General features: G+C 42.7%; 2 protein-coding genes across 7 annotated transcripts in view; one reads left to right on the top strand and one right to left on the bottom strand.

Annotated features, from left to right (window-relative positions):
* Nucleotides 1-13,861, bottom strand: part of LOC125501717 — a 112,330-nt gene that overhangs the window by 69,418 nt on the left and 29,051 nt on the right. The gene's annotated exons all lie outside the window — the stretch shown is intronic.
* The window catches only part of LOC105685935 (tyrosine-protein kinase Drl), a 46,627-nt gene that overhangs the window by 19,054 nt on the left and 13,712 nt on the right, over nt 1-13,861 (top strand). For all 3 annotated transcript variants that reach the window (XR_007279313.1, XM_012400431.3, XM_048658152.1), the window contains exon 3: nt 9,166-9,436. Coding sequence is in view for 2 of the 3 variants with exons in the window: in XM_012400431.3 (XP_012255854.1) it covers nt 9,166-9,436 (271 nt within the window). In the remaining variant the exon portion in view is untranslated. The remainder of the gene's footprint in view (nt 1-9,165; nt 9,437-13,861) is intronic.

The following is a 13,861-nucleotide window of genomic DNA, read 5'->3' on the forward strand; positions in this document are numbered from 1 at the left end:
GGGAATCCGGATGTTCGTGAGACGGGGAATCATCCCGTCTTCGGTATGAGTGTTCGCGCCCGTAATATGTGTGCGAGTGTGCTGTACTCCGTATTACCCACATGCAGCTAGGTATACGTATATCACGCGCAGTCCGAGGGGATTGTTAAAATGAAATTGAAAAACTGAACCCTCCGCCCTCTCCTCGTTTTTCTCTTCAGAGTGCAAAAAGATTTCATACTCGGGTACGAAATATCTGTACTCTAATGTATAGAGAGGTGTCTAGAATGTAAATTGTACCATGTAAAAGCAAAACGTACTTATTCTCTGTGTACGTACGTATATTTTTATCCAGTGAAGTTTGCCTCGTTCATATTTCTTGCCTGTACAGCGACGCGTTAACATTCCACTCGAAGCGAATATCACCGACTAATCTTGTTGAAAAAATTCCACCACCCGGAATAAAAATTGGGAACATCGATCTCGAAGCGATAAAATTAGCCCTAATGATTACGTATAATATGCGCAATTATTCGGGTATTTCGCCCTGGTTATGTTGATTCACGATCAATCCCGTTTCCATTCGTACTTTTATTTGATTTTCTTTTCATTTCGTTTTATTTTATTTATTTTTTTCCCCCCGCCTAATAAGACGTGGATGAGATTACGGGATTATGTTGTCCAATATCGAGTAAGCCAACTACACAGGTATACTACCGAGGCAAACCCGGAGGTCCTTGCAATCCTTTTACGTGACTCCGATGATCCCAGAATCTCTGGACTGTACGTACAAGACCGAGTATACATATCAGGGTGGAGCTACATTAATTGATCAGAATGGTATGTAAAAATGTAGACGGTCGTCTTGGAATTCGTGTAGATTAATTATTTTGAAAAAGTAGAATGTACCTCTCACAATATTCGCGACACGACAATACGTAGTAATTTTGGTGACATTTGGTGGGAAATTAGTTATTTGATCTACAAATATACGGGATCCTGCGAGTCTATTGTTCGGACAAATAGAATAATACATTTTCGTCAATCCCCCCCTCCGTGGAAGTGTCGACCGTAGGGAAAGAAAAAGAAAGTAATAAAAAGGAGATAAGAATATAAAACGCTACGCAAGGAGAGAGGAGTTGCACAAAAGTACGGACTGACAAAAGGTGACGACATTCATGGAATCTATTCAACTGTTTCCCTCGACTAACAAAAAGAAGAAAAGAATACAAAAAGAAGCGGCAAAATGACTATCACCGCACACCTCCGCTACTTCTACAAATCCTTTTTCTACATCTCTTTCGTCACCTGCAGCAGCACCACGCGTATTCACGTCGACGCGACACGCGTGAAATTCGGGGTAACGTGTGTAGGCGCGACAACGTGTGAAACGTCGCGTCGAAACCACGCATCGAGTACAAACACTCTCCGCACACCTGACCCACATATCATCGGATCCTTTTTATTTCTCTCCACCTTTTCATCATCATCACGCTCTCGCTGCGACAGTCGAAGGTGTTCCTTTTTTCAATTGTCATCCCGTTGGAATAATTATTTTTCCATTCGTTGTGCCAGCGAAGCTCGCGCGACACCCCCCGAATCTTTCTTTCCTTTCCCACAATTGAAACGCTCGTGCGCGCGCGGTGCTGAAACTAATAACGACGTTAAAAAATTTCGGGCTAATTTTTCGTGACAAATAAAGTGATACAATTCGGGCACACCGATGCCGCGGCAGTGGTCTCTACTCACGCGACGAGGCTGCAGGTCCCTGAGCAAAAGCACTTTCGAGCAATAATTATAACGCCTCTGCCCCGACCCACCCCTCGCACCGGCTTCCGTATAAACGAGGGGTTGTTTTGCACCCCCCTCCCACCTCCCGCTCTGGTGTGAAACTGTAAACGCAATATGCTCCCTTCGTGCACAGATGCAGACTCTAACTTCACTGTGTCTAACCGCTTCTGTCCGACGGAGCGTACCGTCGCGCGTCGCTCAACAGCTTCTCCTCACTAGCTGTATGGGAGTCTGCTCCTGACTCCGGCAAAATTTCCTTTGTACGTACGTGTGCCACTACCCACCTTACACCTTTGTACCTCACCTACCGTGTATCCTACAACTATACGTTCTGCGTTCTACTCCAGGGTTTGTATGCGGATGCATAAATGGCTCCGATTCTGCTCAACTGTAAACACGCAACGCCTTCCGGTTTACAATTATACCGTGTTGTGTATAATGTATACCTGTAACGTATGCTGCAAGTTGGCGTCGATCTGGGATGGCGATATCGCAAAGCTTGTTATTTCCCAAATTTTCATCCTAATTAAAAACCAAAGTCTGGTCACGCAAAAAAAATCTACTCTGCTTCGGTTGAAATCGTGAAATTCGAAATTCAAAACTAGAAGGCTTAAAATTTTGGCACCCAGCGATTTTTCCTTTGAAGAGAGACACGAATACGTTACGTAGTTTTTCGATACGGTACCGATCCGTACATATTATTGGTCGGAAAACTCCACAGCGATACTATTTTTTGTATTTCTTTCTTTCTTCTATTTTCTTGCGAATCTTCGGTCTGACTCGGCGAGGGTGAGACGGGCAAAAGCAGGTATAGTATGGATTTAGAAGAGGTAGACTTTACACAAGACGTCTTACACGCAGACGGCTCGTCTGATGTCTGTCAGGCAGTGATTCTCGTGCTCGAAAACGATTGATAGCTTCCAACCATTCGTACGGAGTTTTGTGTACCCGCGAGTGACAAACCGACGAAGCAAGAATTCCGCGGAAATCCCCTGCGGAAAGAATGAAGGGTGAATAAAAATCAAGTGCAACGGTTATCCAATCAAATACATAATTGCTTTCCGAATTTCTATTTTGTAGGAAAAAGAGCGCTACGCATATCGTACAGTTGCGGAAATAAATTTGAAAACCCAAAAGAAAAGGAGAAAAAAAAAAAAAGAAATGGATCGCGATGGATTAGTTTCACGCTCGTTGAATTCGTAATTACAAAGCGATACGCGGGTGATGATTTCCCCCCTCCTCGTCCGGGAATCCATTCATCTCCAAATCGACGGATTCCCTTTCAATCGTTTCACCAAATCCCAGTAGTTCGTATTAAGCAATTCCAATCTTAACGTAACCCAACCAATTTACATCTATATATCCACGCGTACGTCTGCCCATACACGCCCTGACGTAAACGCTCAAGGGTGTTTTAAAAAATAATCGATAGAATTTTCACCGACCCAGCGGTGTCGGTCTTCCGAATTTATCATTCAAGTTCGCTACGTCGCGTCGCTTCTCCGGTATCCAACAAAACGCAATTACGCATCCTCCTTGCTGGAGTCGCGGTGAAAATTTCCCCGATAAAAGCACTACGGTACTCGAGCGCGATGTGCGTCCCGTATAAACTTTCAATCCCACGGAACCTATCGACTTTTTTATGTTTTCCCGTACAGTCGGTAGCGTACGTCGATCCGCGTTAATATTATATGAGGCGAGCACACCCTGTACCCTGTACGTGTACGGATAGGGGGGGGGGGGGGAGGGGAAATGGTTAGATTATAGCTGCAGTGTTTGCCGAATGAGAACCCTTTCAAGTCCGTTGCTCGGTGCAACTCAATTTTGCCGGGCGCGCTACTATAACGTAAGACCATTAGGGGCTAAATATTTGATTGAAATATTAGGGCGGGGTGGCTCGCGTGTCTCTAAAGAGCTCCGATGGTAGGAGGAAGTTTTGCGTCATGGTGCATCGCATAGCATGGTCCTTCCCGCGAGTATTTTGTAGCGCGCGGGACACGCAACACAGGAAGTGTATTACAACATTAGGATACATCATCATTAGCGAAGAACTCGTCCTAGAAGTTTTGACGGATGAACGAGCGGGAATATTCTACGCTGCTAATTCCAAATTTGTATCTCAACGGCGTGTACGCGTACCGACAACGAAGGTAATCGTTGCGGAAAAATAATCGAATTGATTGAACGGGAGATGAAATCAATCTCAACTGTCGTCGCAAGCGACTCGCTCGTAGCGCGAATTTTCGTTTATATGTTATGGGAAATTTCTCCAATCCGCTAAACGAATTGATCGAATGATCGCCAATTTTTCGCTTTTCGGAGAATAAAAATTCAAACAAATATCTCGATTAGTTCGATTCATAGCGTGATTTAATCGACGCGTTCGCGTTCCAATTTATCTAACTTTTCCTCCGCAAACCGCCAAACTTCCAACTTTATTTATTTTTTTTCATCCTTCCGACTGAAAATTAAAAAGTCTCGGAAATAATATCCTAGTAATGGAACCTTATCGACCGGATGCCATTTTTTTCTTTCGATAATTTCAACAAATTCAGATAAATTGCGAAATATCGAATGCAAGGTTCGAAATTCCGAACTTTGCGTTGCTTCGAGTTTTTCCCATCGACGGGTTTAACTTCATGGTTTTTCCACCGCATCAGGAGGGTGGAGTGAACACCTCCTTTTCAGTACGGGAAACGGGTTTTATATAATTTCAAAACCGACATAAAATGGGGTGCTGCAGGATTCCTGAAATAGTTGAGCCCAGAAATCCCTCATCCTCCTCCTCTGGTCCAAGAGTTCGATTTAATTCGAGTCTAATCTGAGCAAAGGAAAATCGTTGGTGCGGCGATTTGGGGGTGGAATCAAAGCGTAACTCGTCACTTCCGATTCTAAAAAGACGCGCGGAATTTCTTCATTAGAAAATCGATCCCCGTCTGCGTTTCGGGATTTTGTGTACGTGTGCGCGAACCTCTCGCCAAAAGGATGCGAGAAAGGGGAGTAAGATTTACCGTCTCCTATAATAATAAAAAGAATGAATCTCGCTTTGATTTGTGAACCTGAATTTGGAATGAAATTCGCGTTATAACCCCCGCAGCGGCGCACTCCACACACCCGCGTATACGTATATACATACACTGTATAAGCTTGTTATGTAAAATACCAAAATTAATTCCTCGCCATCGATAAGTCGGCTAAGCCGACATGCGCTGTAATTAAAACGTGGAGATTACGTCGCGTTTTAACGTGTAAATTCGATTTTTGCTTCAACTTTTTGTTTTTCACATTTTTTAATTATTTTATTCATTGCTTTATTTTTTATTTTTTGCTTCCCCACTTTATATCGTTTATTTTATTTATCTTGTTTTTCGCAGCGCCACACCATCCATTCACCCTTTTCATTAACGGTCAGGTATTAATGCCAACAACAGAAAAACACCCCGATAAGCCCGAATACGTGTTAAAAAATGAACGATATTCATAATCCAGGATCTCAATTCGATCCTGCTTCGAAAATTTCATTTGCAATAATATCAGTCGTCGGTTTGAATAATGATTTCCAACTTCCCCTCCAAATTGCATTATTAAATAATTACATATCAATCAAAAATGCGTGATACGTAAAGAAATATTTTTACACAACTACACCCGAGGCGTTGGTCTTTGAATCGCTCTCTATCTCGAAATCGTGCATTCGAAGCAGCGCGGTGTACCTATCTAGTAGGTGGAACAAGTTTAGCGTGGAACGCAAATCTGTTCCGCTGTATAGAGGTATGTATACATACATATATTTAGGAGCTTTTTCCCTATAATCTTATTTCCGCACAATAAAAGTCACATCGAATAAAGGGGCTCTTAAGGTGGTTTTCAGCCGGGGTGTTTGCCCCTCGGATATTCCAGCGTACGGTGTAGTAGAGATAGTGTCTCTTTTGGCATAGCGAGCGAAGCTGTAATTAACAAGGCAATAATTCTTCTTCGTTAATTAGCCGCGGAGCGTAACTCCTAGCCAAGTAGGTGGATGCAAGGTTTACTTTACATCCTAAAGCGAATAAAGTTACAGTGGCAGTAAAATGTCGGGCGAAACAAAAAACGTTTAGAAAAAACAGAAAAAAAATAAATAAATAAATACACCAGACGAATGTAGAGCAGAAAATAATGAAGTTGGAATTATTTACCCACTTGGTTTTTCACATCCGAATTTTCGCGAACAAATACATTCGACCACCTTTGATAAATCTCTGGTTTTTTGCATTACTCCGCACTTCGCGGTGCATGCGGAAGTAGCAGAAGCTGAAGAGGGGGAGGAGGAGGAAGGAGACGAGAAGCCAACGGATTTAACCATAGGGTTTGATTATCGGCGAGCAAATTTTCAGGCGATTCTATCCCGCCAAGGATTTACTTAATATCTACTTCCTCGGGATTTCAAAATAGCATAAAAATGTTTGTTCAAGGAACGTCTGCCTCCCCTTCCCCGGGATCGTCGGAACTGCGCCTTCCTGTACTAACCCCTCGGTCGCGTACACTCGCTCGGCGCACGATCTGCACGAGTACATTTCTACTTTATAAAAGCCAACGTATAGCACGCCAGTGGATAAGTACACCGAACAAACTTCCGTTTTCCGCACTGCGGCTCCCTTCAAAGAGTTTGTATCATTATCATTATCGGCGTAATTATAACGTAATTATACAACACGTGCGATTGTTGCACGCCCTTGTTCTTTACGTTAGATTTTCAAATCCACCCGGTCCCGCCGCTCCCCGACTCGGGATCCCCGAGACAAACTTCGCATCACGAATTAATGTACATATTGTAATTTCGCGAGAGCCCGAAAGTAAAGTTCTGACGGGGTCGGTCAGTTGGGTAAATCTCGAGGGCAATTCTAGCCCGTTTTCGCGACAAACTCAATACGAAACTCCTTCGACGGATGTACGATATAGATTCCTCGGGAATAAAGAAATATAAGTAATTCACCGGTCTTCCGGGGGTATTCTAAATCGGGGATCGTCGTGAATTACTTCCTACGATGTACGCGATATGGTATTGAATATTTCCGCCGTTTATGAGAGATATCGTATTCCATGAATTATTCGCGACAAAGGGAATTAATGGGTCTCTCAAACTCTACGCAAAGTACCCAACCCCCACGCGGCGGCGGTAATGGATGTTCGTTTATTTTTAGCGGCGCTGCAACGTGCGCCGGCGATTGTCGGTTTGCAAAGATGATCATCAACAAAAAATGATCGACGTGGAACGAACGAAGAGAAAAACGTAGCGACCGCGAATTAAAAATTCGACTCGAGGAGTAACCGCTTGTCGTGGCGTGACGCGATATCGCCGCGAGCAAATAAGAAGACGAGCTCGCTCGCACCGATATTCGCAGAGATATCCGAGCCGGGGGCCGGATATCTCTTCTTCGTATCATGCGTCTGCCCCGTGCAGACCTAACGCGCGACCCTAATCTTGAGAATTTATTTTCAGCATCCGTCGAAAAGTAGAGCGACGTCGAGAGCTATTCGCTCCTTTCCTGCAAGGGTCTCAAATTTCCAATTCAAACTTTTCAAGCCGCCATGATTCCCTGATATTTATTCGTTCGAGGCGTACGATTCTAGATGAATCGAGATCCTGATTATTGGTACAGGTGCAAATACGGTTGTACTCGGAGCCGCTCCACATTCATCTTTCCTAATATTGAAGATTGACGGAAAAATTTCAACGGATGCACAGAGTAGAGATGCTTATAGATCTCCGGAGACATCTTCGGAGTCCAACTGACCGAACCCTGACGTATCACCGCGCACGCAACCCCTTTTAAGGGTCTGCAAAACCCCTGGGGGATCTGCACAAGTTCTCAATTACAGCTTTTAGGCGATACACCCCCGATGTCTCTGTAGATATCTTTATCACAATTCTACCCACTCGTATACACTTGACGAATATATCTGTACATAGTACGCATGCACATATTGTTTAATCCTGTGAAAGTTATACGGCACGCCACATTGCGGCGCATCGGCTATTTATACCTTGAGCACCTGTACACAAGTATACAATATACATATCATGTACATAAATATAGAAGCGAGGACCAGGTGTAGGTTTCGATCTGGTTGACAAGGCGTCACGAGACAGCTTTAACCTATTTATTTATGCTGGATCGTAAAACTTGTAGCGTGGCTAAGCACTATTTCCTACCTGTTAGATGGAGTCGACCGTTTGCTGAACTTGCGGAACGCAGTGGCGTCTGTCATTGTAGATTAGGGAATAAAATTAGCGATTATTCGAACCCGTGCGTTTCGTCATCGCCATTTTCTTTTCTCCAGAAACCTTTTGTTGCAGAATAAAATTAAATCCTGGAGAATTGAAGGTTTTTTTTTTCTAAACCTTGCAAAAACTTACGAATGGTGTATTCGTTGAGGATTTCGGGATAAATTGTTCTTGGATTTTTTTTTAGAAATATAATTAGAGATAAAAGATTCAGCGCCCTGAACAGATCTACTCGTCGACCGTGTCCAAATGTAAGTCGACCGTTTCCTGCCCGAGGTGGTGCGCCAGTGTTTCGCGCGTTAATCGAGTTTTAATAAGGGGGGACTTTTGTTTGGCGGAAATGATCTTCGGGGGATGGAAAATCTCTCCGCCGTTATACCGCGCGCGTGACAATTTTCGCACTATCGAACTCGCGCCAGAGTTATAAGTGGCCCACTGCCACCGAAATCGCTTACCATCCCACATACCACCGGTCTTCTCTCAGGGGAAAGATTCAGGAACCCCGGTATCACTTCCGTCTCTTAAACGATCCGAAAGTGCAAAATTTATCGCATCCTCCCAACGAATTCCGGAGCTTTGAGAGCTTCGCGAGATAAAGGAATCGAAACGGATTATTATCGTCCCGTAAACGAGACATTCATTGGCCTCAGTTGGAACGATATATTCCGAGTTGACCCACATCTACGATAGTTGCCTGTAGAGTTTTTCACTTGATTAAACGAAATCAAACGCGAATTGTTCAGCGGAGCTCGATATCCCTCGTATCGATTGGTAGATTCCGGTTCAGCGGAGCCTAATTCATGATGTATATTTGATGAGACCTCGAAAACTTTTTCATCAGAGTTATAAGATTTTAAATTTCAGGGGAGGGGTTTGATTCGCGAAAGTGATTAATAAACTATACCATCCCATGCGGAGCAATTTATAATTCAATTTACGTGTACCATTAGCAAGTATCGAAGGAATCAATATTTCACGATGCTCATAGGTAATCCTTGAAACCCGATCTTAGAGACGAGCCGGTTCCGGTCTGTGGCTCTAAAAACAATATACCGCCAGCCAAAAGAGGCAAGAAGAAAAACTTGAAATTTGGAGAAAAGTAAAGTTGAAGTCATGTTTTTTCGTTGCAGCTCGCCTACTCGATGCAACTGGATTATGACGTGGTCGGCGTACCGGGCAGAGGTGGTACGGGAATGATGGCCCTTCTGCCACCGAGAGTGAACGTCTCGGCTAAGGGAGAAGTTCCGATAAATCTCCAAGTGTTCAGAATACGACTGCCATGTTCCGGACTAGTGAGCGCCGAAATTCCCATGGTACTCAGACTCAACGTTACCGCCCCTCCCGGCACACGGTACAACGACACGATCCTCGTCTTCAGGAGGAACAAAATTTGCCTCAAAGGTGAGGAAATTTTATCACGCTTCATTCGATTTTTTTTTTTTTTTGGAACAAGTCATGGCGACGGGATCTGGAGAATTTTTTGTGATTTAATTTTAAGTAATTGAGTATAACCGGATCTCTGTCTAAATCAGACCTGATATTACAGCGTAAGTTCTCATCTCATTAGATCTGAGGTCAGATCGCACCAGGTTTTGTGAAATCCAATGAGATCCGATGAGATATTCTAGCATCGAACCTGAAAGTTAGATACGAAGAGTACCAATTGTGATATGAAATTTTCGGAACGCGCAGATCGAATAAGGATATAAAAGAGCTTTCCGGGATTATGGCGTGAAATTAATCCGCGCTGAGATTCAAATACAATTATCAGCTGGTATCAAAGTATATCGAATTTCACGAGAAATAAACTTTACCAACTTCTTCGGCGGCGCGGTGGATTCCGTCGTTTTATAGTCGAGTGCAGCAGCGAGCAGGGTGGGTACATTGTCTATAGGACAAACGGGAGTTATAACGAGTGAGAAGGAGAGACAAAAGACTGAATTCCCGGGTGGTCCGTCGAAATTGACGAGGAGATCGGGTAAAGTCGGTGGCGTCGAGTGTCGGGCCGCAGAAGTCACGGGGTGAGGTGACATCCCCTTACGCGGAGGTTGACAGATCCGGTCTCGGATCCGGTTACAACTCAAGGCAGAACAACGAAAAGCAATCCCGTCGTAAAATTGAGTTTCACTCCGCAGAGATTTATAATGAAAAAGAAAATATTTCTGAGGTGGTACGTAAAAATCGGAGGGGATATATAAATGTGTATATAACGAAAAAAATGAAAATAAAAAAATTATACCAATTCAACCGATCTCCGCGGAAGCTCGGAAAATTTTTATTATCACAGGGATGAAAAGTTTGGGAAAAAAATACGGCGCCGTGCCCGATGTGAGCGCAACGTTCTGAAAACTTATCAAACTCACAGGAACGACAGAGCGAAGGACGGTACGATTGGATTGTGATTTCAAAACAGCTGTCTCGAGGTCTGAATAGAAATCGAACAACATAAGGGTCGATAACTCGGTCAATTTCGTAGATAGACCAATTTAATTTGTGAATTCGGATTCCTAAAATCAAAATACATAAGAAGGGCATATAGAATGAAAGTTTTTTTTTTTACCGGAGATCGAAAATTTTCAAAGGGGTACCCCCCTTGAATTTTTTCGATTTTTGGGCCAAAAATGAAGTATTTTTAAAATCGATCGTATGACACTCTTGTAACGCATTTCGGCCTCAGGAACACGAATCCGTGGATCAAATTCAGCTACGAACCTAATTTATGAATGGAATCCATTGCCACAAAATCACGTATTCAAAATTTCAATGCATCATCAAATTCCGATCATTCGTTCCCGAGATACGACGGGAAACGTGATGGCGGGTTACGTAGCCCGAGATTTCATATTTTAGCAGGCTGGACTCGAGCGCTCTCTATCTCGTTCGTCTTTCTACCGCTCTGCGGCGTACCGCCTCGCGTCTTTCGCTCCCACCACGCTGAGCTTTCTCGCACCAAAATCCACATGTAAAAATCATTGGGCAAATGCAGTCCGCGCGGAGTTCGGTGGCAAGCTCCGGCTCACCCAATCATAAAGAAGTTCGCATCAGCCAATGGGACTTCCTATTTTTACACGTGCTTCAGGCATCTTGACTGACGGCACGTGCCACAATACAAACATAATTTATGGCTTTTTAATAGGTGATGAGGTGTGAAATCACAGTCCTTGTTTATGTCTAGCTCCCATTGTTAGCAGGTGTCGGACGAGCTGTCAACACCTGATAAAGATCTTGTTCACACTTCGTAAATCACCCCTTTCATCCACCTGATCGGCGGCATCCTTTGGCGGCATTTCTGCGAATTCTACATATGTAACCGCAACCGTTTAAGAAAATAAATATGTAAAGATTCGGTATATAAATGGATCAGGGTATACCCAGCGAGTTCATTTCTGTCCATAAGGCCATACCGAAGCTTAAGACCTTTAATGCCGAAACAGGGGCACCGAGTGTACATCAAAAAAAAAAAAAAAAAAATTCCAAATAAATTTTGCTTCCTTTGCATTGCGTCGTAATGCATTATAGAAGGTAGACTGATATCTTTATGATAAAACGGTCGGTCTTTGTAATTTCACACGCATAATTAGAGTTTTTTTTTGATAATTTACCCATTTCTCCCATCGTGAGATCTCAATTTTTCTATGCCAAAAAGCAAAATATTGGTGATAACTCGATTAATTTTATAGGTAGATTACTCCGATCAAAATATATGAAAATAACATATGAACCCTAGCGAAAAAATGTTGATTTTTTGGCCAAAACTGAAGTATTTCTAAAATCGATCGAAAGACACTTTTCATACGTATTTTGACCCCATGAATCCAAATCTAAAAGTTAAATTGATCTATCTTTAAAATTGACCGAGTTATTGCCAATTTTCAGCTTTTTGGGGTCAAAAATAAAAAATTGATTTTTTAGTCTATCTTAACGTAATTTGAGCTCAGGAATCCGAATCCGAAAGTTAAATTGATCTATCTGCAAAAATGACCGAGTTATCCCCATTTTTTCGCGATTTTTGGCATAAATTCGAGGATATCTCGGAGGGAAAAAATCGTAGCTCAATTTGGACAACGGATTCGTGTTCCTGAGGTCAAAATACATAAGAAAAGTGCCATACGATCGATTTCAAAAAATAAAAATTTTTGGCCAAAATCTGAGATTTTTCCAAGGGGTACCCCTTACGATTTTTTCAAATTTTGACCAAAAATTTTTATTTTTTAAAATTGATCGTATGGCACTTTTCTTACGTATTTTGACCCCAGGAACACGAATCCGTTGTCCAAATTGAGCTACGATTTTTTCCCTTCGAGATATCCTCGAATTTATGCCAAAAATCGCGAAAAAATGGGGATAACTCGGTCATTTTTGCAGATAGATCGATTTCTCTTTCGGATTCGGATTCCTGAGCTCGAATCACATTAGGATAGTCTAGAAAATCGATTTTTTATTTTTCACCCCAAAAAGTTGAAAATTGGCGATAACTCGGTCAATTTTAAAGATAGATCAATTTAACTTTCAGATTCGAATTCCTGAGGTCAAAATACGTAAGAAAAGTGTAATACAATCAATTTCCCAACTACTTTACTTTTGTCCAAAAAATCAACATTTTTTTACTAGGGTTCTTATGTTATTTTCATGTATTTTGGTCGGAGTAATCAATCTATAAAATTAATTGAGTTATCGCCAATATTTTGCTATTTGGCGTAGAAAACTTGAGATCTCTCGATGGGAGAAATTGGTAGATTAACAAAAAAATACTCTGATTATGCGTTCGAAAGTGCATTTAACGCTTTCACCATCATCGTGTCAATCTTTTTTTTTTTTCTTGCGTACCGAGTGTTTTGCCCTCGATTGTTTCCCGTGCGAAGAATGTGGCAAAGTACATAGGTAAATACGTCGATACCCTGGTACACGAAACTCTCATTTATAATATCGAGTATTTCTACCACGAATGGTTTAAGTTCAGTACACACTTTAGAATAAAGCTTCTTTTTTCTACTTCAATCGTGTGAAAAGGTATACCTACCGATAGGCGGACACAGACAGTGGTTGTTTGCTTAACGCTGAGCCACTCTATTCTTATAACTACAGCTAAGGAAGGGTTCCCTTGTACGGGGTGGTTAGGCGAGGAACGGGGGGATCGCTGGTCTCGCGTTAATCCAGGTGGTCTTAATTTCGGACCCGCGTAAATCTCAGTTTGCCACCGTTTGATTGCGGTCGTCCAGAGGTTGAACGACGCGGTTGACGGGGTGGGGTGGGGGGGGGGGGGGGGGGGGCGAGCAAGACGGGGATGGTCGCGTACGTGGGAAAAGGTAGAAGGAAATAAGGAAGAGAAAGAGGAAATAAAGAAAGAGAGGAGGCCCTCCTTTGGTCTCCACGGCCAACGGGCCAACTTCTTGAAGCTTAAACCTCTGAGAAACGGGCAACTTTTACACCCTTATATAGCTACATAAAATCCCACGCCGTTTCACGTGGTCTATAACTCTTGTGCAACATATCAACTACTCTTCCGCGATTTAGTTCACCGCGTACTCACTTTGTTCTATTATCCCCTCGACCTCCGCGATACTGCACCGTGCAGTTTTACACCGCGGTAAGATATTTTCAGTTGAAATAAAGAAATCCAAGCGTAGCGAAATACTTCGGAGGGAGTTTCATTTTCTAACCGCAAGTTATTTTTGTGGAATTGCTGTTATCGTTAGTTGAAAGAGAACGAAACAGCGCTAAACTCGTTTCGAAATACTTTGAAAATAAGTCGAATCGATCTATTGGGTTTGTCCCATTATCAAGTTTCCAGTTTATTATCTGCACGGATTTTTTTTTTCTCCCTTT

This window comes from Athalia rosae, chromosome 1 (genome assembly GCF_917208135.1).
Source record: "Athalia rosae chromosome 1, iyAthRosa1.1, whole genome shotgun sequence".
Taxonomy (NCBI): domain Eukaryota; kingdom Metazoa; phylum Arthropoda; class Insecta; order Hymenoptera; family Athaliidae; genus Athalia; species Athalia rosae.